Source organism: Heloderma suspectum, chromosome 2, assembly GCF_057233095.1.
Source record: "Heloderma suspectum isolate Gila_16-S chromosome 2, 16-S_ref, whole genome shotgun sequence".
In the NCBI taxonomy this organism is placed as follows: Eukaryota; Metazoa; Chordata; class Lepidosauria; order Squamata; family Helodermatidae; genus Heloderma; species Heloderma suspectum.
Window position 1 is genome coordinate 2,442,776 of NC_139459.1, and position 27,077 is coordinate 2,469,852.

The 27,077-nt window shown below is 52.7% G+C and overlaps 1 protein-coding gene and 1 long non-coding RNA gene across 4 annotated transcripts in view; one reads left to right on the forward strand and one right to left on the reverse strand.

Annotated features, from left to right (window-relative positions):
• LOC146351847 (uncharacterized) overlaps positions 1-27,077 on the reverse strand; it is a 1,244,848-nt gene that overhangs the window by 938,500 nt on the left and 279,271 nt on the right. The gene's annotated exons all lie outside the window — the stretch shown is intronic.
• On the forward strand, positions 2,954-25,766 carry DNAJB5 (DnaJ heat shock protein family (Hsp40) member B5). 3 transcript variants are annotated; one of them, XM_084832699.1, is made up of 4 exons: positions 2,954-3,206; positions 10,963-11,207; positions 14,044-14,645; positions 23,738-25,766. In XM_084832699.1, the coding sequence occupies exons 1-4, from the start codon at positions 3,082-3,084 to the stop codon at positions 23,969-23,971; spliced, it is 1,206 nt and encodes a 401-aa protein (XP_084688825.1). In that variant the 5' UTR covers positions 2,954-3,081; the 3' UTR covers positions 23,972-25,766. The 3 variants fall into 3 exon arrangements, with proteins under 3 accessions (XP_084688825.1, XP_084688827.1, XP_084688826.1); XM_084832701.1 differs by having other exon boundaries at positions 3,106-5,991; XM_084832700.1 differs by having other exon boundaries at positions 3,106-4,246.

Here is a 27,077-nt window from a genome sequence, read left to right on the forward strand (position 1 = left end):
GATGTCCTTTTCATCATAGGGGATTGGAATGCTAAAGTAGGAAGTCAAGAAATCACCAGGATAACAGGCAAGCATGGCCTTGGTGTACAAAATGAAGCAGGACAAAGGCCAATAGAGTTTTGCCAGGATACCACGCTGATCATAGCAAACACTCTTTTCCAACAGCACAAGAGGCGACTCTACACATGGACATCACCAGATGGTCAATATCGAAATCAGATTGATTATGTCCTTTGCAGCCAAAGATGGAGAAGCTCTATACAGTCAGTAAAAACAAGACCTGGAGCTGACTGTGGCTCAGATCATGAGCTTCTTGTTGCAAAATTTCGGCTTAAATTGAAGAACGTAGGGAAAACCACTAAACCATTCAGGTATGACCTAAATATCCCTTATGAATATACAGTGGATGTGAGGAATACATTTAAGGGATTAGACCTGATAGACAGAGTGCCTGAGGAACTATGGACAGAGGTCCGTAACATTGTTCAGGAGGCAGCAACTCAATCCATCCCAAAGAAAAAGAAATGCAAGAAAGCAAAGTGGCTGTCTGAGGAGGCTTTACAAGTAGCTGAGGAAAGAAGGGAAGCGAAAAGCAAGGGAGAAAGGGGAAGATCTATCCAACTGAATGCAGAGTTCCAGAGAATAGCCAGGAGAGACAAGAAGGCCTTCTTAAATGAACAATGCAAAGAAATCGAGGAAAACAACAGAATGGGAAAGACTAGAGATCTCTTCAAGAAAATTGGAGAGCTCAAGGGAACCTTTTGTGCAAAGACAGGCATGATAAAGACAGAGAAGGCAGGGACCTAGCAGAAGCAGATGAGATTAAGAAGAGGTGGAAAGAATACACAGAAGAACTATACAGGAAAGATCTGAATGTCCCCGATAGCCATGATAGTGCGGTCACTGAACTTGAGCCGGACATCCTAGAGAGTGAAGTCAAGTGGGCATTAGGAAGCATTACTAACAACAAAGCTAGTGGAGATGACAGTATTCCAGCTGAGCTATTTAAGATCCTAAAAGATGATGCTGTTAAAGTGCTGCACTCAATATGCCAACACATTTGGAACACTCAGCAGTGGCCACAAGACTGGAAAAGGTCAGCTTACATCCCAATTCCAAAGAAGGGCAATGCCAAAGAGTGTTCAAACTACCGTACAACTGCGCTCATTTTACATGCCAGTGAGATTATGCTCAAAATCCTACAAGCTAGGCTTCAGCAGCATGTGAACCGAGAACTACCAGAAGTACAAGCTGGGTTTCGAAGAGGCAGAGGAACTAGAGATCAAATCGCCAACATTCGCTGCATCATGGAGAAAGCAAAAGAATTCCAGAAAAACGTCTGTTTCTGCTTCATTGACTACGCTAAAGCCTTTGATTGTGTGGATCACAACAAACTGTGGCAAATTCTGAAAGAGATGGGAGTACCAGACCACCTTACCTGTCTCCTGAGAAATCTGTACGAGGGTCAAGAAGCAACAGTAAGAACCAGACATGGAACAACCAACTGGTTCAAAACTGGGAAAGGAGTATGACAAGGCTGCATATGGTTGCCCTGCTTATTTAACTTATACGCAGAGTACATCATGAGAAACGCCGGGTTGGACGAATCACAGGTCGGAATGAAGATTGCCGGGAGAATTATCAACAACCTCAGATACACAGACGATACCACCCTAATGGCAGAAAGCAAAGAGGACGGCCTTGTAGGCCCCTTCCAGCTCTACTATTCTATGAGTCTAGGATCTAAAGAGCCTCTTGTTGAGGGTGAAAGTGGAGAGTGCAAAAGCTGGTTTGAAACTCAGCATTAAAAAAACGAAGATCATCTGGCCCCATCACTTCCTGGCATATCGAAGTGGAAGAAATGGAAGCAGTAACAGATGTTATTTTCTTGGGCTCCAAGATCACCGCAGACGGTGACTGTAGCCATGAAATTAAAAGACGCTTGCTGCTTGGGAGGAAAGCTATGGCCAACCTAGACAGCATAGTAAGAAGCAGAGACATCACCTTGCTGACAAAGGTCCGTCTAATCAAAGCTATGGTTTTCCCAGTAGTAATGTATGGCTGTGAGAGCTGGACTGTAAGGAAGGCTGAGCGCCGAAGAATTGATGCTTTCGCACTGTGGTGCTGGAGAAGACTCTTACGAGTCCCCTGGACTGCAAGGAGGTCAAATCAGTCCATCCTAAAGGAAATCAACCCTGAGTGCTCATTGGAAGGACAGATCCTGAAGCTGAAGCTCAACTATTTTGGCCACCTAATGCGAAGAGAAAACTCCCTGGAAAAGACCCTGATGCTGGGAAAGACTGAAGGCAAAAGGAGAAGGGGACGGCAGAGGATGACATGGCTAGATAGCATCACCGATGCAATGAAGATGAACTTGAGCACCCTCCGGGAGAGAGCGCAGGACAGGGAGGCCCGGCGTGCCGTGGTCCACGGGGTCACAAAGAGTCGGACACGACTGAAGACTGCAGATCGTGCCGTAAACTTCTCCCCTTGTTCTGCCATGCTTTCTGCAAACGGGGCTGCGCCCAGCGCCGGCCCTACTCAGAGCAGGGTAGGCCCGCCGCCACGCATGGCGAGGCGAGGCGAGCCCAGCGCCGCGTACGAGCCATCAGCGAACGCAAGGGGAGCAGGACTAAAGCCCGGGGGCGCAAGGGGCCGAGGCCACCAGGTCGCCCACGTGGACGCGGCCCCGCCCCTGGGGCGGCCTCCCGCCCTCTCCCCCGCCCTCTCCCCCGCCTCCCGCTGGAAAGCTCCTCCATTGTGACGTCACGGGGCTTCCAGAAGCCTCCCGCGGGTTTTCCTTGGAAGGCACGCGCGGCGGCGGCGGCGGCCAATCAGCGGAGCGCGGCGGCCGGGGAACGCGGTGGGGCGGGCCGACAGGTCTCCTGGAAACCAATGCCAGCGGAGAATGGGAGTGACTGGCTGCCGCCGCGGCCAATAGAGGGAGGGGCGGGGCGGAGATGCGTGGGCAGCAGCGGGCGGGGCCGACCCGTGGCGAGGCGGTGGGCGTGTCCGACTGCGCCCGCTCCGCTCCGCTCCGCTCCGCTCCCCGAAGGGAACGGCGCCTGGGCCAGATGGACAATGCCCCGAGCCAGTAGGGGCGCGGGGGCGGTGCACGAGCGGCCGTTGCTAGGCAGGGGCGGGCGCCCCGGCACGCCAGTTGCCCCGGCTCCGGCAGGCGGGCGGGACGGCCGAGAGAGGCGGCGGTGAGTCCCGGCCCGCCGGGGGCGGCTGCTCTGCCGGCCGCGCTCCCCGGCCCTCCGCGCGAGGGACGAGCGGCGGGTGCCCGGCGCGGCAGGGCGCCTCCGCGGCCCCGCCGCCCCACTGCTCCCGCCCTCGCGGCTCGGCGAGCGCTCGTCGGCGGGCGGCCCCTGCTCTGGGGAGCCGCGAGGCGCCCGCCCGGCCCGCGCCGCCCCCGCCCGGCCGGTGCGCGCAGGGCTGGCGGACCTTCCGCGCCCGGGGAGCGGCCTTTCCCTCGCCTCCCGGAGGGGCCTGCGCTCGGGCAGGCGGGGCGCGCCGCCCCCCGGCGAGGCGGCCCCGGGGCCCGCGCGGGGACCTCCGCCCGCGGCCTCGCCGCCCGCGCAGGCTTCGGCCCCTGCCCGCCCGGCCGCGGGGCGCGTCCGCGCGGCGGCCCTCCCGAGCTCTGGCGGCCGCGCGCTGCTTTCCGCCGTGCCGGAAGCGAGCTCCCCGGCGGCAAGCGGCTCCGCTCCGGCGCTCCTCCGCGTCGCCCCCCGCAGCGCCGCCCGGCTGCGCTTCCGGCGGGCTGGCAGCCGAGCGGCCCCGCCGCGTCCCCGGCAAAGCGGGCGGCGCTGCTCCCTCGTCCTCGGGCCGTCGGTGCGGCGAGCCGGCGACACCGGGGGCAGGGGAGGGCCCGCGGGGAGGGCTGCCCGGCCCGCGCCCCGCCCCTTCTTCCCGCGGGGGCGGGGGGCGGCGGCTCCCGCGCCGGGCCCCGGCTGTGTGGGCACAGGGTGGGCTTGGCCGCCGCGCGTGAGTCACCGAGTGCGCGAGGGTAGTCGCGACAGTCCTCCGCGGCGACTCCAGGCTGGCAGCCGCCGACTGCCGCGCTCGGACTCTGGAGGGGCTCTGCCGCGGAGCACACTCCTGCCTGCCCGCCCGCCCGCCCGCGCGCGCGCCCCGCGCCCCCTGGCCGGCCGGCTTTACCAAACTTGGGCTTTGAGTGCAGCGCCGAGTGACTCCCTCTGGCTGATATGCCAGCGATTCTGCTCTTCTGGAGCCGCGTGGAGAGGTACGAGTTTCTCTTCCCCCGGGTGCCGGAGTGACTCTGCCATCATTCCACCTGCCCGGCCGCGGTGCTGAAGAAGCAGCTTCGGAGGCAAAGCGATTGTGTTCGGGCCGGGGCTTTGTCGTCTGCCGGTTGCTGTCTGGCTCCACCGCTGCGACCTCGGGGGAGCTGTGCGTAATGGCCCTGTCGTGTCCCGGTGAAATGACCCATCGTTTAGGGGGTGGAGAAACAGCTGCCAGGGTGGGGCCCACCTGGTCCCTCAGTCAATCCGGGTTTCTCTAGAATTTCAGGCTGTTGTGGATTGTTTGGAAGGGACATTGTATGGGCTGGTTGCTTTTGTGTTTGGCCTACCCACAAGCCTTATTGGGGTGGCAATGAGGAGCATACCAGGTGCTTAGGTTGAGTGACCTGGGGTGGTCTGCGGGTGACGGAGGTGATGGTGAGGAGAGGGATCTTGACTCCTCTGGTGGCTGCCGAGGGTTAATGGGCACCAAGGGGGAGAGGTGAGGCTTGAAATGGATATCTTGGCAGCTGATGGGGACTCTTGGACCTGGGTAGCTCTTGGGTCATCCTAAATTGCACATTCCTTAGACCAGTACCCGATGGTGAGGTCTGAGCCTGTGGCTGTCCTGGGCTTACTTGCTCTTGGACTGGTAGTGAATGCCAGAGTCCCCAGGAGGTGACTAACTGAATTTCCTGGGTGTGTGAGAGGATGGATGCGCGGGTGCTAGGTAGACCAAGGAGCAAGCATGGGGTTGGTGCTTCTGGGTCTGACGTGTGCTGAATCTCTGGGTGTCATAGGGATGGGGAATACTACAGTATGTACATCAAGTATGCAAGTGTCACTTTTCTTGGCATTCGCTGACATCAGTGGAATCCTCTCCTTTCTAGCAGAGACATGGTTAGCCTGGAACTCACTGTTTGTCTTTTTTCTGACTGCCTTGAAACTTGCTTTCTAGATGGTATAGGAGTAGGTGTTTGATATATGGGATGCCTCTCATCCCCCCCTCCCCCCGCTCTTCCGCTTTAGAAATTAGCCATGTTTTCACATTCATCTCATCCAATTCACAGAAGATGTCAAGGCAACTTGACGAATTTGGGGGTTGAGTTGTGTGTCCATCCATCCCCCCCTGCCCCATTCCCTCTCCGTTCTGTCCTTCATCAACAGGCTGTTGTGTGTGGAGCTGGGCATCAACTGCTTAGTATCTCCCCACTCCCCCAAACACTGTCCAACCAGCTTTACTGAGGCTGAATTTGTAGGGAAGTGAGTGGAAGGGCAGAAGACCCCAACACCTGGGCAACTGGGCATGATGGCTGGGAGGACCCTTGAGGACTGCTTTTCCACTTGAGTGCTAGGCAGGAAACCAATTAGAAAAGGAATCTTGGCTGTGGAGTGATTTCATTGAGCATTTTCTGTGTCAGGGAGGGGGATGCGGGAAAGCGCACAAAGGGAAGATTGCTGAGAGGCTGCTGTGTGGTTTTCTCTGTTTAGGGATCCTCTCCCTCTCCTTCTGAATATAGCTGGCTTCGGAACTGGGGTCCTCCTTTGGTTTGGGCAATTCCTCCGCTTCTGAGCCGGGCTTCTTCGTGCTCTGATCTGGGTACTGCTGCCACCTTCATCCCTGGGAAGGGTTTGGCAGCCCTTGTAGCTGTAGCCAGAAGATTCAGGCCATCTAAGCAATGTTCAGAATCAAGCTAGAGCCTTTAAAAATGAGTGCCTGGGCTATGAATGTGTTTGTAAAGTTTCGGTAAGTGGCTGTCTTCTTTCTCCCTCTCATCTATATAAATGTTTGCCATGTCTGGGTGGTGGTCTGTCAGCATCCATCTTTGTCTCCTGAGCTGTGGCTCACATCTGTTGTTGAGTGATGGATTGGAGGTCTGAGATGGAGCAGGCTAGAAGAGTGTGTGTCTGGCTGCATCCCATCACCGCCCTTGCTGTACGAATTGCCAAGTTGACATCTGGCTGGTCTGCTGACCCCTCCCTGACATTGCCTGGTGTGGGTGGCTTGGAAGAAAGATGTGCTGCTGGCTGAGCCGAAGAGAGGGCTTGAAGCGTAGTGGGTGTCCTGATGCTACGGTTTGGGAAAGCACTGAGCACCTCCTCCTGTTCTTGACCCTTTTAAAGGCTTCCGGCAGACTCCAGTAAGCCTCCTGCCTCATGTGTGGATTCATCTGCGGGAGGGGCTGATGAGGAATGGCTTGTGTAGATTTGGAATGTAAAGGGGGCGGGAGGGCCTCTGGCCCCCTCCTCCTTTGTAATTCTGTGGCTGAGCTAGCAAGCGGTTTTTCAGCCTCCGGTGAAACTGCAGCTGGTCCTGAGTGTGTGGGAGGGGTTATCTAGGCACCGAGTCGTGCTTTACCAAATCCCATGTGGGGTGCTGCTCCCAAAGGGTGGCAAACCTGCAGGATGACCTACAAGGCTTGGCAGTGTTCCCTGCAGTTTGACGTCAGGCAGCCCCCGCTCGGGGGAAATCTCTGCTCTTCTGGTGCCTGAGCAGTTGCTGTTGCTTCCACATGCTGTTCTGTTCTGTTCCGTTCTGTTCCGAGCACGGAACTGAGGGAGTCGGGGCAAGACGAGCCCTGTGTGCACGCTGCTTGGGCTAGGAGCTGTGCTTCCTTCCTCGCCACCTCTACTCCTGCTCCTCTCTCTCCATCGCTCTTAAAGCAGCGGGGGCAGCCTAAGCAGTGTGGTGTTCAGATCCGAGGTTGGCCGGGGACAGCCTGCTCCCCTGCCCTCTGGCTCCCGGGCCTGGCCCCTGCCCCATCAGCACTGGCTCAAGAGAGCTTTGTTCCTCCGCACAGTGTGAAGGGTCTGCCCTCGGACTGTTTATGATGCAACTCCTGGATCCTGCACTGCTGCTTGACTGGCACCCCTAAAGGCACTGCAACTCCCAAGGAATGCTTGGGGTTGCGTATGCAGTTGGGCCGGCCCGGTGTGTCCTGCCCTGTGAGGCACCCTAAGGGAACACGTCCGCAGGCAGTGGCCCGTTCTGCAGCCATGGCTGCTTTATTGTTCATGAGCATGGTCTAGAGTTGGAACCTGCCCTCAGGTGGCAGGATATGGGCGTGCTTCTTCTCTGGGAGCAGCCTGGCCTTTAAAGCCCCGCTCCCCGTGGGCTGTCGTGGGCGCTCCCTCCCTCTCTCCTGGGGGCTGGCGGCCCCTGAGTGGCTGACAATAGGACTCCCACTGTGCTTGATGAGTGGGGCTGAGGCGCCCAGCCAAGGCTGCTGCTTCCTGCTGCCCCCACCCACCCGCTGGAGACTTATTTCCAGCTCCTGATCTCACTAATTAACGCAGGGAATGGCTGCTTCTGTGTCAGCAACGCTCACTCTCTCTCGGCCCCCGTCCTTGTTCCGAAGCATGCGAAGACGCCTCTGCAGGAGAGGGCGGAGTGTGACTGCAAGTCAGGGGCTGTGCTGGATTCCGTGTGTCAGCGGTGGGGGGCGGGGAGCATCCCCCACGGCTGGCTTCAACCTGCAACCCATCTGAGAGGCAGGGGGGCCGCCTTGTCAGCTTGCAGGGCATGCGCAAGTGCTCTGCCTGACCAGGGAGCTTTGCAGCTGCCGGCTGGGCAGGACCTCCCTGGCAATTACGTGGCCCACTTCTTCCTCTAGCTGTTAGGCAAGAGCATCTTTGGGACTTGCCCCTAACTCAGCCTTGCCCAACCTGGCCGCTCCAGATGTGTTGGGACTACAGCTCCCATCAACCCCCAGCCAGCTATGGGCAAGGCTGCCCTAACTCATCCCACAGCCCAGAACAGCCCTGCACCACTCTCAGCTGTCTTCACATCTTTCGATGTGAGAGCTTCAAGCAGGACCAGTCCAAAGATGCGCAGATTGCTTAGTGGGGAATGGGGTGGGGTGTTGGGCTTCGGAGACCTGGTGTCAGATCTTTTTTAAACCACAACTGCACTTGCATCCTTGGTTGCCCATCTCTACAATGGGGATAATGGTGACCTACTTCACTGGGTGGTTGAGAGGGTGAACTTGGTGAAGGGATCCAAGCCATGTTTCAATTCCATTGCACTCCATACATGATGGCTCTTCATCTTTCAGATCCTCAGGAGAGAACCTGCCTCCTTTTAAGGTGCCAAATAACAATTTGGCTGGTGGCTGCCTTGTAGGCGATCAATGTTTGGCTCAACAGGGAACCCAGGAGAGCTTGGCGCATGCTGGATGCGGAGATGGAAAGGAGTGTACAGTGTTTGGTAATGGGGAGGTGCTGCTGTCATGTGGAAGTATGAGGGCCATCAAGAAACACATGATAAGTTGAGAGATGCTGAAGATGTTAAAAATAATTTGGCGGAAATGGGCTGGACGTGATTAGTGCAGTAGATACATGGGGTGGTCCACTTGTTGGAGGTGAAGGAGGAGCAGGTAGAGAGGAGAGCAGGTGCTTCCCTGCTATTTGCCGGATGCGCATGTGTGACCTGCAGGATCGCTCAGTTCCTGGGGCCAAATGGATGGATATTACCAGGCTCTGCTTGCTATTGTGAGCCCTGCAGAGGACATCTGGTTGGCCATTGTGGCCAACAGAAGCACAATCTCTGAACAGACTCCCAATAGTGTTTTGTTTTTTAAAAATCATATTCTAGGGTGGGGGTGATCAGAATAGCTGTGGGGAGGCAAGAGATGCTTCAGCCTTTCTCTTGCAGGCCATTTTCCCAATACTCCCCACCCGCAGACCCCGTATCTTTCCTCATGGTGTGAAAGCAGTTGAGGGGCAGTTTTGGTTGGGAAAATTGCTTATGGGGAAATGGTTACGCGGCCTCTCCTGTTTCTGCCACAGACTTCTCTGGCTGCAGTTTCACGATGTTTTTCTTTTTAAAAAGCCAGGGGGTGGCTCTTGTAGATGGGGACAGTGAGAGGGGCATTTGCTGCTCCTGCATCTTAATTCTGTGGTTAGGGTGTGATATCGTTACCTTGGTCTCTGCAAGAGCAGCCAAAGCAGGGAGGGTGGCTTGACTTGGGGGCCAGGAGAGGTCTGGACAGGGGTGCAGAGCCTCTTTCACCCCAAGGGCTGAACTCAGTTCTGGAGATGTTCCCAGGGCCACACTGTAGTGGTGGGTGGGCTGAAGGCAGCAGGTGCGAGCCCAGAGACCAGCAGCATTGAGGCTGATGCTCTTCTGGCCAGCCACTGAGCCACGGGGGGGGGGGGGATTTTCCCCTTTCAGAACGGGGGAAAAACTGCACAGAAGCTGGGGAGCCCCCAAACGATGGGTGGTCAGGTGAAAGGCCAGGTGGAGGCAGCACGGCCTTCTGGGGAGCCCTGGAGGGCTGGATTGGGAAGCCCAGGCCTGTGATTCTGCAGCCCTGGCTCTTGAGATCCATGGGGCTCTGTACGGTCACACCAGCAACATTTGGGTCCTGAGCTAGTGGAGGCTTGGTGGGGGTGCAGCACCCCAAACTGTGAACCCCCCCCCGAAGTCCAGCAGGGCAATGAATTTCGTATTTTGCCCGGGCTTCTGTGCAAGTTTTGTTCTAGGGCCACAGCTGGGAGAGCAGGGATGGGAGCGGGCTTGAGACCTCGGGGCCAGGGTGGTTAGTGCCTGGGCTAGAGGGACTGCAAGCCCGACTTGCCCTTGTGTAGCCTGGAACTGGGGCAAGCAACCTGGCGCCCTCCAGAGGGGTTGGACTACAACTCCCATCATCCCTAACCGTGCTGGCTGGGGCTTATAGGAGTTGTAATCCAGAACGTCTGGCAGGAACCCGGCTGCCTCCCCCTGCCCTAAAGCGTGTGTATTGTGTCCTGTGTCCAGTTGGCCTCCCTGTTCTGTGTTCGCAGGCCAGTGCTGATGTTACCAGCCTGGTGCAGCATTTCTTGGTGAAGTTCAGACTGGCGTGTAGCTTCAGCCAGGCTAGCGAGTGCGTTAAAAATAACCTCCCACCATCGCAAGATGTCTCCGTCTAACAGCTCCATTCTCTGCCGTCTTTCCGCTGGTACATGGTGGGAACGTGTCCCTGTGTGAACTCACCCTGCTGCATTGTTCGAACAGTTCTTTTAAGGCAATCTGCAAAAGCACAGAAGGGGAAGACGGAGCTTGGAGGGCAGGGGAGGGAGGGAGGGGAGCCCTCCTTGGCTAATTAACCTCGCCTTCTGCTGTGTGTTCTGATGGCTTGCATAAAGGCCCTGCTCCCCTGTCCCTCGCTGCTGAAGACTAGTGCGGAGAGTGGCCAGGCTCTCGGAAGGGTGCGCTCCCTTTGGGTCCCATGCTGTTGTCAATGTGTGCAGAGCAGCTGTTTTTCTTCTGTCCAGTCCAAGTGTTGCCAGTTCTCCTTCCCAAGACTCCTTCCTCACACACCTATTTGTGGACAGGGATACGGCCTCCCTCTCCGGTTACAGGGTCACATGGTACCCTCCAAATAACAACACAGCCTGCTCTCACAGTGCGATCTGCCTCCGTTATTCTTGCAGAGGAAGGGTGAGTGAACCTTGTTAAAATCCCTTCCCTGCCGCCCCAAGCCACTGAAAGGCTGAGAGGGGTAGTGGCCTGCAGAGCTGTGAAAGGGTTCCTCATGTCTTGGTTTTAATGCTTGGTCGCTCATGTCTTGTCTTTACCTCTTAGTAGCCCAGGTTGGTGCTGTGCTAGCCGGTGGCAGCATGAACTGATGGGGGCCAAAGTATGAGGGAGAGTCAAGGCAAGGTCCTGGGCTTCAAAAAAACTTGCTTGGCTTCTTGAGCAGAACCTTTCTGAACTCTGTCTTTTCTCCCCTTCCAGGAATAAAGAGTCGGTGGCTGGGACCGTCTCCACCATGGGGAAGGATTATTACAAGGCCTTGGGGATCCAGTCAGGAGCCAATGAAGATGAGATCAAGAAAGCCTACCGGAAAATGGCCTTGAAATATCATCCCGATAAGAATAAAGAACCCAATGCCGAGGAGAAGTTCAAGGAAATTGCAGAGGCCTACGATGTCCTGAGTGACCCGAAGAAACGGGCAGTTTATGACCAGTATGGGGAGGAAGGTAAGGGAACGTCTGGATGTACTGGCCATCCAGTTCATGGGGTTCCCCAGCCAATTAGCCAAGCACCTGTAATTTGTCAGGTGAAATCTGGCTCTTGGCTCACGGTCTCTGCAGACCTACAAAACCAAACCCTAACCTGCTGCAGAGAACGTCTTGGCATGTTTCCTTCTGATAACCATTGCTGGGCATGTGGAGTTCCTCCCCCCAGTGCAGCAAAACCAGATAGATGGGAAGAAAAGCACTCTTAGAGTTTGTGTGGGGAGAGCTGGACCCAGGCTTGTTTCCCAAAGAAATTGGCATTTGTCACAGCACTGATTGCAAGGGCTTGGCTCCTCCTGGGCTGTGCGAGGTGGAAAGGCATTTACAGGGTGATCTGTGGGTGCAGATGTCTTCCCTGTGGTTTAAGTGAGGCTTGGCTTGTACCTTCGGCTTCCTTTTCAGTACATGCTGCTGAATGGGGGGAGGGGAGGAGAGCCATTCCCAATTTTAGCAATAGCTCCTTGTTTCATAAGCAATCCCAGGCTGTTTGGCAGAGAGCATGGCAGGTTCCGCAGCCCTTTTTTGCTTTGGAGGAGGAAGGGAGCTGGGAATAGCATCAGCCAGATCAGTTCAGGACTTGCTGAGCAGAAGCTCTGGGATAAACAGCCTCTGGCAAACTTGCCAGCATAACAGTGGCCCAGAAAGTGCAGATCCTTTGATCAGAATAAGTGATGCAGATTGAGTTAAATTGTATGCATTTGTTCTGCATGCATTTTGCCTCCAAAATGTGCAAGGCTTTAAAGGATTTGGAGCGGTAGCAGTAGAAGAGGACAGTTGGCAGGGAAGAGAGGGCATATGTAGCTTGGGTGGGCAGGGAGTGACATAAAGGCCAGATGCATGACCGCAAGAAGCCCTTTGCACGGTGCTTCTTCCCTGCCCCTCTCTCATCGAGTTTCTGATCTTTTGAACGGCACTTCCATAATTGTCTTTACAATCTGAAGGACTAGAAATGGGGTTTTTTAGATGTGTAGTGAGGGAGCAAATGCCCTGGGGGCAAGAGAAGATGGGCTACTCTTTGGGTGAAGATTTGTACCAGGGGGAGCATCTGGCTCTCTGAAAATAATTGCTGCATGCTGTCCTATGACTGGGCCATCTAATTTTGTCACAGTTGTGACTGACAAGACATAATGACTGCAATTTCAGCTAAAAGCTGCAATCCTGTTTCCTGGGGAAATAAGTGTGGTTTCAGGGGAGGGTGGGGGAATCTGACAAGCCCAGTTAAACACTTCCTCTTTGTGGTTCAACTGGGGACAACTAGAGAGCATTATGGATTTAAATCGAGAGAGAGGAGAGCTCTGGTTGATGGGGGAGGGAAAGATTTTTGCCTACACTGCCCATTAAGCAGAGAACGTGTGGGTTGGCAGGAGCTCTGTCTGCTAAGTAGACATAGTGGTGGTGGGGCGGCAGCGCCTCTTGTTGCCCCCTGGGAGGCCAAAAGGCTCCCTTAGCCACACTTTGTCCTCCTGGCTGGCAGAGCTGGAGTTGTCGAAGATGCTGCACTTGAGCTTTTTGCTATTAAAAGCTTCACGGCTGCTAAATGGGGACCCAGAAATTGCTTGTCCAACTCTGCTCATCTCTGTAGCCTCTTGAGCACTCCTCTAAGCTAAATCCCTGGAGTTCTACCCCTCTCTCCTCCCCTGGTTGTTCATTCCACTGTTCGCTCTCCTTGTAGGCGTCTGGTGTCTCCCCCCCACCCCCCAAATCTCTGCTTCTGCAGCAATGTCCGTGTGTCTTCTTGCTCATCTTGAAGCATGCTGGCCAGCAGGTAAATGGAAGCCAGTGCGCCCCGCCCGCCATCTAGTGCCTAGGATAGGTCCAGGGTCAAAGCAGCTGGGATGGCCGACTTTATCGGTCCCAAAGTTCTCCTACTCTGGGCTGGTTCTGCTGCTGTAATATTTTCCTCCACAATTGCTTTTTCGTTTCTCATCGTGGCTTTTTCATCGAAAATATTACCTTGGAACTGAATATCCATCTGGATTTTCCAAGGGTGATCTGAGGATACCTTGGATGGTAGCTGCTCCTGGGTCTTGAATTTCAGGGCCTCTTCAGGAATCCTGCCAAAGCAAAGCTTTCCTGCAGAGGAAATAGTTGGGTTTCCAGGAGCCTGACATTTTGAAGTTGTATGTCACTGAGTTTTAATCGATAGCAAAGCAGCGTGGATGTTTTAGAAGTAATAAGGGATTCCTTACTGAGATTCATGCAGAGGTTTGGGGAAGGTGGTGCCGGTCCAGGTGCTGGACCCTTTTTTATGTCACTTTCCATAAGTGGGTAGCTGGGCCAAGACTTGTGGCCGCAGGACCTTGCCTCTCCTCCCCTTATGCAGAGTCCTGTGCAAGTCTGCTGAGAGGTAAGCTTCATTGTGCTCCAAGCCGCTTAGTCCCTGACTGGGAAGGTGCGGAGGGACTGCTCTTTGCAACACACAGCTGTGTGTGTGTGGGATGAGGTGGGCCAAGCCTCCTTGAATGTCTGTTTTTATGTTGAAGCGCCAAATTAGGAAAGCCATAAGGTCTGGTTGAGCCCTGCCCTCTTCCTGGTTTTCAGCTGTATGCTGTCCAGCACAAAACTTCGGCTGTGAGGACCGCTCCTTTTTCTGCCCCCTGGCTGGTCAGAATTGTAGGGGAGGGGGGAAGCTTGAAGGCATGCTGTGTGTGTGTGTGGGGGGGATGAATCTTGCTCTGCTGAAAGGCAAAGTGCCAGGCTGCAGAATCCTGCTTTTTCTTAGCGGTGTGTCTGGTCCGTGTAGCATTTCTTTCACAGTCACTTGACTGATGGTTCTGTCTTCTTGGTTCTGCTTTAGGGCTCAAAACTGGCGGCGGCTCCTCCGGCACCTCAGGGAACACGTTCCACTACACCTTCCATGGGGACCCCCACGCCACCTTTGCATCCTTCTTTGGGGGCTCCAACCCCTTTGACATCTTTTTCAGCAGCGGCCGTTCCCGCGTCTTCAATGGCTTTGACCATGACGACATGGACGTTGATGATGACAGTGACGATCCCTTCAGCGCCTTTGGTCGGTTCGGCTTCAATGGCATCAACGGTGTTCACCGGCGACACCCAGAGCCAATCCACATGCGCCGGAAGGTGCAGGATCCACCTGTGGTCCATGAGCTCAAGGTCTCTTTGGAGGAAATCTACCACGGTGCTACCAAGCGGATGAAAATCACCCGCCGCCGGCTGAACCCGGATGGGAGAACAATGCGGACGGAGGACAAGATCCTTAATATCGTGATCAAGCGTGGGTGGAAAGAGGGCACCAAGATCACCTTCCCCAAGGAAGGGGATGCTACGCCGGACAACATCCCGGCTGACATCGTCTTCATCTTGAAGGACAAGCCACACGTTCACTTCAGACGGGACGGGACAAACATCATCTACACGGCCATGATCAGTCTTAAAGAGGTGGGTCCACGGGTCTTCTCATGGTGCAGCCTCTCCAACCTGGTGCCCTCCAAATGTGTGGGACCGCAACTCCCACAGTCCTCAACCGATGGCCATGCCAGCTCAGGATTGTGGGAGTTGTAGTACCCCACATCTGGGGGCTCCAGGTTGAGGAAGGCTGTGCTAAGGGGATGCTGTTCAGGTTAGAGCATGGACAGAGGAGGGATGGGGAGGGGGCAGAGGCTGGTGGCAACTCTGCTGGTTTTTCCTAGCCATTTGCTAGGAAAATTTGCTTCTGCCTTGTCTGGGTTGTGTGGTGTAGTGAGTAGAGCCTCACTCCTCCACTGTAAGGAATGTATTTATTTATTATTACATTTATTAATCGCCCATCTGGCTGGTCACCCAGCCACTCTGGGCGATGTACAACATACAATAAAAACAGTTTAAAACAATAAAATTCTACAATAAAAACATTTTCTAAAATACCCTAACCCACCCCAAATGCCTGCCTGAACAACAACGTTTTTAATGCACGACGGAAGCTCATTAAAGAGGGGGCATGACGGAGTTCCCTAGGGAGGGAGTTCCACAGAGTGGGGGCCACCACAGAAAAGGCCCTCTCCCTCGTCCCCACCAGTCTAGCTGTCCTGGCTGATGGGACAGAGAGAAGGCCATCCGAGGCTGATCTTGCTAAGCGGCCTGTCTGGTGCTGCTGGAGGCGCTCCTTAAGATCGGCTGGGCAGGAACCATATAGGGTTTTAAAGGTCAAAACCAACACCTTGAATTTGGCCCGGAAAACAACTGGTAACCAGTGCAACTCCTTCAGCACTGGAGTGATGTGATCTCACCGGCGGCTGCCTTTAATCAGGCGAGCCGTCGCGTTCTGTACCAGCTGCAGTTTCCGAACCGTCTTCAAGGGTAACCCCACGTAGAGCGCATTACAGTAGTCTAAACGAGAGGATGTAAGAGCGTATGACTCCTTTTGAGTTGTAAAGTGGCATATTTTCCCAAGAGGAAGCCAGCTGCCCTGCGGCAAAAGGGCAGCCATGTGTTTGTAGGGACCCTAGCCTGTGAGAATGAGGAAGTGAGGCTGGCATGCAAGGAGCCGCAAGGGGCTTTTGACTCCACTGTGAGGGGCGGAGGGATGTAGGCGGCAGAATCCAGTAGAAAAGGGCGAGGAGCAACCGGCGTGCGAGGAGTCTTTTGCCAGATGGGCCGGGGGGCTGAATGCCCTTGCTGGGGGGCAGCTACTTCCCCCAAATCAGGAGACAGAATATTTCAGTTACATTTTAAATGTTCCTTGACCCTTGAGCCACTGCAAGGTCGCAGTAAACAGAGGAAAGTGATAAGAGCTTGTTAACCACTTTCCCAGGGTGCTGGCCTTTGTCTCTGAAGGGAAACAAAGAAAATAAACATTTTGTCACCAACGAAAAGCAGAGAGCCATATTGGTTCATGAGAAAAGCCTCCCAAACCAAAAGATGGGCAATACCTTTATTAGGAGCCACCAGCATGCCTCAAATGCCACTGGCACTCCATTGAGATACCCCGCACGGAGCAAGAATGGTGGCAGAGGACGTCCATTTTTGCTTACACACGGTGCTCATTTTCTCACATGACCTATGGAAAATTTATTAAAGAAGGTGCTGTGTGTTGTAGACTGTGGAAGTGGGACTGGCCCGTGACCCTTTAACAGGGCTGTACCACCATGGAGCTGGCTTAACCTGCCTTGCGGGATTCTTGGCCGGAGGAGTGCCTGCACTTCTGTAGCCGGGAGAGGTCAAGAGCTGAATGATCTGCCCTGGGCCTCCCAGGGTCACCCCCACCCAGCTGAATTGCAGAGAGAAGCCTGAAGCCCCATCCCTAGCATCTCACTGGCCCCTGAAAAGGGGGGTATCCTCTCCCATACATTGTACGAAGCAGGACACGGGTGCAGAACTTCAGGCTCAGGGCCCAAATCTGGCATCCTGGGGTTCCCCAGATAGCCACGCCCCCTTTCAGCAGCTTTGCTGCTGTTGCGCAGGTTTCCCCCGTTCTAAAGGATTGAAATACCCCTCCTTAGCCGCTGGCAGTAAGAGCTCCAAGCTAAAACATGCTAAACCTCTGTGTGGCTCTGAGGGAAGCAGAAGGAGGAGGGCCTTGAGCCATTATGGCTTCCACACTAAAATGCCAATATTCTGGCTTGATGTTGGGTACTAGCCAGCTGGTGAGTGGCTGTGGGCATCATAGTCCTGGACCCCCAAAGCAATTGCCTTGTATCGTGCCTGTGGGCTCCCAGTTGGGGCATCTGGTCGGCCACTGTGGGAACACAGTGCTGGATTAGATGGGCCTTTGGCCTGATCCAACTTCAGGGCTGTTCTTGTGTTCTAAAATGGATGCTAGCTGTAGCAGAGCGAGACCCAAAGCCAGTAAAGAGCAGCCATCTACATATCCCCCCCCGCCGCCTCTACGTTGCTCATGCAACCTTGGCCACAGCCAGCAATATACGGTGCCTGCAGACAAGGAGTTGTCGGTGACCTGAGCAAGTGGGCCTGGCCACCCACTGCAGCCAGTCTAATGTTGCCGGGGTGGGGTGGGGGGTGGGATTCCTTCCCCATGCAAAATCTAGCCGTCAGTGTTACTCAGGGCATGAGCCCAGCCATCCAAAGAGAAAGTTGTCCTAAGGGGTGCAAGAGTGCACTTAACTTCCTGTCTCTAGTTGTGACAGGCTCTGATGTGCTTGAGGAAGTGTTCTACCTGACCCTCCTGGCCATTTGCCAGGAAGGAGAGAAAAAGCTCCTCATGATCCCAGTGGGCTGGGACACAGCCGGGCCACCACAAGAGAGCCTTCATAAGCGTATCTGCCTCCGCACCAAAGCTGGTAAGGGGATTTTCTGCTATTCCATGAGTTCAGACTTCAGACCACCTAAGACTTGAGAAGTGGCTTCTGATTTTCTACCCAAGTTCATTGGTCAGCATTGCAGGTCTTGACGACTTGACTTGCCATTCCTTGTCACCCTCACTAATTCCTTGTCTGCTTCTGGAGCTGTGGGTCACCTGAGGACACAGGAGCCTTTGTTGCTGCACATCCTCTCTGTGCTGCCTTTGCCTGCCACCTCCTGTGCAGAGAGCAACAGGAATGGATGGGTCTCCTTGCTGACCTTGTTGTAAGGGAAAAATGGGAGGCTAAATTGCAGGGTCCCTGGCGTTGGGTACCTAGGCACACCTAGTTTAAACAGCCTCAGCTTGGCTCTGATGTTGTAAGTGAGGTCCCTTTGGGGACTAAGACCAGAGTGTTCACATTCACTCAGATTTACTTAAATTCTACAAATAAGAACTAAAACAACAACATAAGCAAAAGGAATTTATGAAAGAAAGATAAAAGATAAAGTTTTAACAAGCACACAAGCCTTCTACGCAGCAACAAAGCAAAGACAAGACGTACTCACAAAGCACTACTTTACCATGAAGGGTAAAGGGACTCTCTCCTCCAGTCCAGACGCCGGCTTCATCCCAAGGCCTAAGTGATAGACCTTAGAGTAGTAGGCTCGACCCAGAGTAAAGAAGGAAGACCCAGACCTCTTCCGTGTACCCCATTATATACTCTCTCAAAGCTGGTGTCCTCCCCTCTAATACGTATTCCAAAATCGTTACAACTATTGGCCCACGTCATCCTATACATCCCATCTCATGACACATTTCCCAGATATTCCCTCCTATCTCTGACACATCTTGTTTACTACAAACAGGTCCAGACAGGGGAATCCCAAACCACAACGTGTTCTTATCTATGACCCCTTACTTTTTACCCAGTTTCCTTATAAGGAAGACACAGCTGATAAGGTTGTCAAAACATCTCTTATCAGCATCAGCATCTAAGCAAGCTTCTAATACAGCAGATCTTACTCCCTTACTTGCCCTGTTGCACATTAGCTTTAACCCCCCATAAGCCTCTCTTACCCCCTTAAACTTTAAGCTCTGCATACCCCATATTGTACCCAAATGTAAAGCTGCAGGGTCCAAGACGATCCTTACAGTGTTCTCACAAGACCTTTTGTAGTTGGGGTTAAGTGGGACAGAGTGTATAGGGGGATTCCACTGCTGGAGCTGTCCCTTCTCTGTGGAGCCACAGTGAAGCCCAGCAAGTCTTCCTGAATACAGCTGTCTTTCTCAGGAGTCTCGCTGCTCTGCTTCCGGCCCTGTTCCACTTTCTCCTAGCAGGTGCGGGGAGACCTCTGAAGGCATCTTTGAAAGTACCTTCGCAAACCTAGGTCTTCTCCACGTACACCCCCATAGAGCCCTTCATGGGTCTGGGAAGGCAGTGGATGGTTTAAAGGGGCTGGCAGCTACTGGCCGCCTTGTAAAGTGCTGGGATGCAGCGCGTCCTCTCCAGGGTCTTGGGCCAGCAGTGGCCACCTGGTCCTCCTCCTCTTGGCTTCTGCTTTCTTGCTGGGTTCATCCTGCTTTTCCCAGCAATCCTACTGGGCGTTTGCTAGTGGTTGCCAGAGTGTGAACCCAGCAGGTGCTTTGAGGCCCCTCTCTTCCAAGTTTTTCTCGGCATTCTTTCCAGTCTCCCCTTTCCCCTTCCAAGTTGTTTCCAGGTTCTTTTTTTATTGATTCTTTTATTCAAAACTTTTACTATAACAACACACATAATAACGACAAAATCAATATGACATCAGTACAATAACAAAACATTTACAATACACATTAAATAATAATTTTAAAACTCATAAAAAAGAAAACATGCGCACACAAATACAGTCGTCTGTCAGTCTGTGATTTGTTTGTGTGTTTTCCTCTGTTTCCCACTACACATATAGTTCTGAATATGCAAACTGAGTGTCTGTATATTTGTCAGAACAAATAGTATGTTCTTTCAAGGGCTGCTAAGGTCGTGAGACTTTCTGTCCAATGCCAATGATGGGGGGTACTTTTCTTTCCAGCCTTGAAGTACCATCCTCTGGGCTGTCATGAGTGCCCGTAGCATTCATTTCCTTTGGCCTTCAGACAATTTCCACACAATTGGGATATAATTCAATTCTGTCCAAGTTATAGTAAACTGAAGCTAGAAAGTAGTGATGATTGTGTGTTATTAAAGTGAAACACACCTACAGGGTGTGCAGTTTGATTGAAGCCCCAAACCGCTGCCTGTGCAAGCACACTTGTATTCACTCTGACAAGACTGGAGATAGGAAAGCATAGACAGCCTCTGAGCCTCTCCCCCTTTTCATGGCATTTGGAAGGTGAATGTGTTGGGGAGAACGTTTTGAGTATGACAAACATTGGTTTGGCTGGGGAGAAGAAGAGAGAAGGACTCTGGAAGTGGCAGGGGCGGGCTGTGACAGGCATGTCAGATGAGAAGGGAGGCTGAGTAGTTGGGAAGTTGGGTGCAAAAACTCCTTGGGCAAGGGACGGAGGCTCTTGTGTCCCTGGAAGAGGCTTTGTGGCTTGGTTCGCACATCATGGCTACCCAGGATTTAAACAACCCCTGGGTAGCCCTGAATGAGCAGGAGTGAGTGAGTGTCCTAGCTCCTGCCACACACTCCCGCTGAGTAAACAACCCAGGGATGCTTCTTCCCTGGGTTGTTTATCTGATGTCCGAACCCAGAACTGGAGGCTGTTAAGGGAAGACAACCCCAGACCTGTAACCCAGAACAAACAATGGGTTGTTCCAAGTCTGGGTTGTTCTAAATCTGGGTTGTTCCTAGAATCATAGAATAGTAGGGTTGAAAGGGGCCTACAAGGCCATCGAGTCCAACCCCCTGTTCAATGTAGGAATCCAAGTCAGAGCATCCCTGACAAATGGCTGTCCAGCCTCGTCTTGAAGGCCTCCAGTGTGGGAGAGCCCACCACCTCCCTAGGTCATTGGTTCCATTGTCGTATTGCTCTAACAGTCAGGAAGTTTTTCCTGATGTTCAGCCGGAATCTGGCTTCCTGTCACTTGAACCCATTATTCTGTGTCCTGCACTCTGGGATGATCAAGAAGAGATCCTGGCCTTCCTCTCTATGACAACCTTTCAAGTACTTGAAGAGAGCTATCCTATCTCCCCTCAGTCTTCTCTTCTCAAGGCTAAACATGCCCAGTTCTTTCAGTCTCTCTTCATAGGGCTTTGTTTCTAGTCCCCTGATCATCTTTATTGCCCTCCTCTGAACCCGCTCCAGTTTGTCTGCATCCTTCTTCAAGTGTGCCCAGAACTGGACACAGTACTCCAGATGAGGCCTAACCAGTGCTGAGTAGAGGGGGAGTAGTACTTGCCAGAATTTGGAAGCTATGCTTCTATTAATGCAGCCCAAAATAGCATTGGCCTTTTTTGCAGCCACATCACATTGTTGGCTCATGTTCAGCTTGTGATCGACAACAATTCCAAGATCCTTTTCGCTTGTCGTGTTGTTGAGCCACGTATCGCCCATCTTGTAACTGTGCATTTGGTTTCTTTTTCCTAGGTGCAGAACTTGGCATTTATCCCCATTAAATGTCATTCTGCTGTTTTCTGCCCAGCGGTCCAGTCTATCAAGATCACTTTGAATTTTGTTTCTGTCTTCCAAAGTATTAGCTATCCCGCCCAATTTTGTGTCATTTGCAAATTCTTCCTTAACCTGAAATTCTGCATTTGGATGTCACACTGGGTTTAATTCAGCAGGAGGAGTTGGTGAGGAGCCAGCATGCTCACCCGCTCCCATTTCACTATCAACAACCCACGGTTAACAAACTCGATTGTTTTTGACCTGCAAATTGGGTCATAGTGTTGTGGGGGGTGGGGGTGCAGCTAAGGGATGTTTTGGAAGTGGTGGTGGGGAGGGAATAGGGCTGCGGAGAGAGCCATAAGAAGAGGTCACGTATCACCGTCATTATATTTGGACTTTTCAGCCAAGTCTCCTGGCTGTAGCCGGTCTGTTGGCTCTCTGTTGATTTTTAGAGAGTACCATCTAGCCTATATGCCTGTGGAGAAATGTTTGGAACTTCTGGACACTCTGATGACATCCAGGAGAGAAGAATGGGGCCAGCCAGGGCTTTCAGTGCCTTGGCACTGTTTATGTTGGGTTTCCCACTCTACTGCTCTTGCATCTCAGAGTGCAGATTAAATGCTTGACATCAATTATGGCCATGGCTCCTGTTGCCTTGTCCTGCTGAGGAGTTCTAACAGGGTGGTATAGAGCAGGCCTCTTCTGCAGAGTCTCTAACGTTGCTGGAGCTGCAAGATCTTTCGCTTGGACATGAGAAGAACCCTGAAGCTGGATCAGACCCAGGGTCTATCCAGTCCAGCATTCTGTTCACACAGTGGCCAAACAGCTGCCCACGGGAAACCACAAGCAGGACATGAGTGCAACAGCACCCTCCCACCCATGTTCCCCAGCAACTGGTGTACATAGGCTCACTGCTTCTGGTACTGGAGGTAGCAAATAGCCATCAGGACTAGTAGCCATGGGTAGCCTTCTCCTCCAGGGGTTTGTCCACCCCCTTTTAAAGCCATCCAAACTGGTGGCCATCGCTACTTCCTGTGGTAGTGAATTCCATAGTTTGATTCTGCACTGTGTGAAGAAGTCCTTCCTTTTATCTGTCCTGAATCTCCCACCATTCATCTTCATGGGATGACCCTATTGGGGTTCTACTGTTAGGAGAGAGGGAGAAAAATGTCACCCTATCCAGTTTTTCCACACCATGCAAAATTTTGTACACCCCTACCATGTCACCTCTTTTCTAAGTTAAACAGTCCCACATGTTGTAGGCTTTCCTCATAGGGGAGTTGCTCCATCCCCTTGCTAATTTTAGTTGCCCTTTTTTGCACTTTTTCCAATTCTACAATATCCTTTTTTAGGTGCAGTGACCAGAACTGTACATGGTGTGGTTGCATCATAGATTTGTATAAGGGCAGTATGATATTGGCAGTCTTATTTTCAATTCCTTTTATAATTATACCTAACATGGAATTTGCCTTTTTCAAACCAGCGCACACTAGGCTGACATCTTCATTGAGCTGTCCACCACAACCCCAAGATCTCTTTCTTGGTCAGTCACCACTAGCTCAGATCCCATCAGGTTATACTTGAAGTCAGGATTTTTTGCCCTAACATGCATCACTTTATACTTGCTTACGTTGAACCGCATTTGCCATTTAGATGCCCATACCCCCAGTTTGGATAGATCCTTATGGAGCTCCTCACAATACCGTTTTCCACTCTAAAACCACCCTAAGTAATTTGGTGTCATCAACAAACTTGGCCATCTCACTGCCCACTCCTAATTCCAGATAATTTAGGAATAAGTTGAAAAGCATTGGTCCCAGATCCCTGTGGCACCCCATTGTGAGTTTGCTTGTGTAGAAGTGAAACGTAGCCTTGAGTGACACTAAAATGGAGAATCTCAGCCAGCCATTTACCTCTCCAGAGGCCCCTCTAGTAAAACAGGGAAGTGGGGGTGGGGAGAGAAGAGTGGGGTTGGGGGCCTTCATCTCCTCAGGGTTACCTGTCTCCTCTTCCTCCTCCACATGGTTTTTGGTGGATCTTTTGGCAACTCTTTTTGTGCCATGGGTAAATATAGCCCAGCCCAGTGCTCTGCTGCCATTTGAGGCCTTGCTGAAGCTAGCCTGAGAAGATACTCGAAAGCTTTAACTTCCTGGCTGTGTGCATGAGTAAAGGCCAGAGCCTCTCTTGGGCCTCTGGTTATGCACGCAACAGCTGAGCAGGCCGTAAAAACCATGGAAGGCCCCGTCATCCACGTTTGGTTACCTCAGTGGAGATTAGGTTATAAAGCCAGTCTAAATTTAGCCTGTGCTGTCTTGCTTTGACCTGGCTGGGAGGTCTGGGAGGAGTTTGGAGTTGTGTGCTTATTTTATTTACAATATTTATATGCTGCCCTCCATTCTCCAGTCAGTGTGTGGAGTTGAACAGTGTCCCCCCAAGATGCTTATGCAGAATGCGTCCTCTGCTGAGCCCCCCCCCCCCGGCCTCCCCTTTCTCCTGCATGGGGATTGTGGGAGCAAGAGGTCTCTGTCATAGAATAGAAACATCCTGGAAGAAGGTGGTGCTGTGCTCCTGATTCCATGTGCTCCTGCTCACCGCTTCCTGAACCTGCCCAGCCAGCTTTAAAGCGGCAGCGGTTCTAAAGCTTCCTCTGTTCCCTTCTGCCTTCCAGGCCTTGTGCGGCTGCACAGTCAACATTCCCACCATCGATGGGCGCGTCATCCCTCTGCCCTGCAGCGACATCATCAAACCAGGCACTGTGAAGAGACTACGTGGCGAGGGGCTGCCTTTCCCCAAGGTGCCCACCCAACGCGGAGACTTGATTGTAGAGTTCAAAGTCCGCTTCCCCGACAGAATAGCTCCGCAGACCCGGCAGATCCTCAAGCAACACCTCCCCTGCTCCTAGAGGCCCTGAGGCAGGTGGGCGGGCCGCCTGCTGGCTTGCCCTCCCAGCAGCAATACTTCACGCGCGTGTGCTGTGCTGCACTTGGCCTGCACAATGCACAGGGGCTCAGCCGGGCTTCTCGCTGCAGGCCACGCCCTCCTTTTCCAAGAGACACTCTGGCCCGGCTTGTGCATTCCCCCTCTCCTTCTCCTGGCCGCCTGGCTGCTGCTGCAGGTGGTTCCCTTTCGGGTCCGGTCTCCCTGCTTTTGCGTGAGCCTCATGCCCCCAGTGTGCCCTCTGCCCCTTTTTGAGGGCTTCTCCTGTGCAGAGTCTGGCTGGTGAACAACTGACTGTGCTACGCTGAGGAGCAGAAGAGAGACAACACTGGTGTAAATAGGACTTGAACTTCTCTCCTGTTTCCTCCAGATGGTCCAACCTTTTTTGATTGCTCTTCGCTGGGGCTGCTGCTGGGGCAACTGTGTCAAAAAGCCAACCCAATCCTGTATGGAAGGAGCAGGGCTGGTCCAGTCCTGGGCCCACAGTATCCAGGGCCCATCCTGCGCTGTGTCTGTCTGCCTTGGCAGAAGAAGGCCGCTTCTGTCCCCCTGCTGTGCCACCACCATAACTTCTGAGCACACAGACTTCTTGGCTCCATGCCAAGCCAGACCGGACCAGGCTGCTCTCCTGGGGCGTGGCTCTTCGGGCTGGTGAGCCAAAGCCCTCTTTGGTCACACTGAAGTGGCAGACAGAGCAGGGAGCCAGCTGCATTTGAGTTCACTTTTGCCTGGCCACTTGGTATTGATGGTTCCTGTTTTGACTCTAATAGAAACCTCGTAAGGATTGGTCTCCTCTTTTCCATTTTGGGTTTGCCAGTGTGGTTCATCCTAACTCTTTGGGCAGGGAAAAAAAGTTGCCTCCTTGCAGCATGTGAGAGTACAAACTGAGTTGTAGGTATTAAGGTTCAGAGCCAAAGGCCAGGAGTGAAGTATGTTAGGACTGTATGTGCGTGTGTGTCTTTTTCAGGGAGAGCAGGAAGGGCTTAGGCCAGGCTGGGGAGGAGGGATGTGGGATCTGCTTGGGTGGTGCTGTGTTTGAAGGCTGCATTAAAAAAAAAACTTTTCAGAGGGAAATTTGTAGAGAAACGTTTTTTATCCTTGCCAGCTGAATCTTGCTCCGCCGGCAGGGGCAACTTTGGGAAGTGAAAGTGTTGCTGGGCCTGACTTCAGTAAGGTTCCAGAGCAGCTCTGCAAGAGCAGCCCCTGCCCCCAATGAAAATCTGGTGCCAAAACTACCCTCCGTGGAAATCCTGGCTTCCTCTTTTTGTTTGCATTAAAATATTTATTCTGGCTCGAAATGGGAAAGCTGCCTTGGGGTTCCCCTTGGCCTGTTACTGGCAGGCCTGTTCCCTGCATACCCGCTTCAGCTGGGTTTTGGAGCCGACTTTAAGCTATCTTGTGGTGGGATGGCGCATCCAAACGCACTGAGCACTGCCGCTTCCTGTATAGCTGTATAGAATCTAACACGTCAGTCTTTTTAATGTGCAATTTTTTGGAGAAGATTAAAACTGTTACGCAGTGTTGAACTCATCAACCAGTTTGAATGGTTAAGACAATGCCTTTTTTGCCTCCTCCAATGTGTGTTTTTTAAATACAAAAAAACGTAGGCTGGTGATGCTGGGGCAAGCACGCGAGGTTGGGGTTGGCTGCGCCTTCGGGGGTGTTCTCCGTTTCAGGGAGACCCTGAGTGGTTTTATAGCGTTTTTTTGTATTTCTTCTTTTGTAATGTCCCGTATTAATATTTAAAAATAAAGTATTTTAAAAAGAGTTGCTTTATGTGATCAGTGTCTTCTGCATGGCATTCTTATTACGCCCAAGGAGCAGCCATGTTCAGTCTGCTGAAAAAGCAACAGAATCCGAAGCAGAAGCTCTGTGGACTAGAGGCCACTTCATGCCTTGGGTAAGTCCTGCCCGCAGCTGGCGGGTGCCAGGGGTCCCTCTTTCATAAAGAAAGCCTGCTGCTGTGACCTGCTTGAGACCCTTCCCGTGGCTATGTCTTCCAGAGAGCCTAGTCTCCCCTTCCAGTGTTGCTGTCCTGGGAGACCACTGGGGCAGCTGGCCCAGCCCTGGGTGCTCCTACAGAACACACGAGGCAATGACCTTACTTGCCAACTTGTGTGTCTACAATGTAGGATGCAGTCTTCTAGGCCACACAGGTCTCTTCAGGCTGGATGTTAAAAATAGAGGTTTGTGCCAGGGTATAGAGTTGTGCCCTGCTATTCATATCAGCAGATGTCTTCAGCGCCAGGTTGGTGGGTGGGGGGAGGTGGGGCATGTTCTGCATGACGCTAACAAACATCTTGTCCTGTGTTCGACATACAGCTCTCTGTTTTTTCTCCCGTAGGCCTTGCAGAATTTGAGCCAGTAGTGAGGGGGCAAATGCCTGCATCTTCAATGCCTCGTAGAACCTGTGGAAGGCAAATTGAGGCAGAGGGGATCAAACATGATAGCCATAGATGAAGATGCATTTTAATTTAGGAAACACATTAAGGAGGGCCTAGTTGATAGTCTGGGGGTAATGCATGTTACAATGTCTCAGACGCCAAGAGGGTTTAGACCTGATCAGTAATCTGGCTGGGAGACCATTGGGAGTCTCGTGTAAGAGCATAATATACATATACTAAGCTTTTTTTTTCTTTTTTTAAAGCATATTAAATATAGAATCAAACCAAATGGGATAGCATTACAGTTTTAAAGAGCATCCAATTTGAAAAAGAGTCCTGCATGATTAGAAAACCTGCATCTCTAAATTAGGCAGCCTAAAAATTAACACTTCACCAGAGGATTGTAAATGGAGCCAGCGCCTTTGTATGTATGATAGCATTTGCATCATCATTTAATCCAAATCATTAGCTGAGGTTAGCCATACAATTGGGGTGGCCAAAGGTCTTGGAGTGGCCCCTCGAGGAAATAGGTGTGCGCAGTGCAGCTGCCATAGGAGGAGGCTGGAGGCCAACAAAACGTGTTGTCCTGATGGATAGACATCTGCCCTTAAATAGGCCTTTTGACCAACCTGTGGCAAGGTTAGGACCTGGTCTGGACTTTTTGATGTAGGCAAGAGTTGAGGGTTG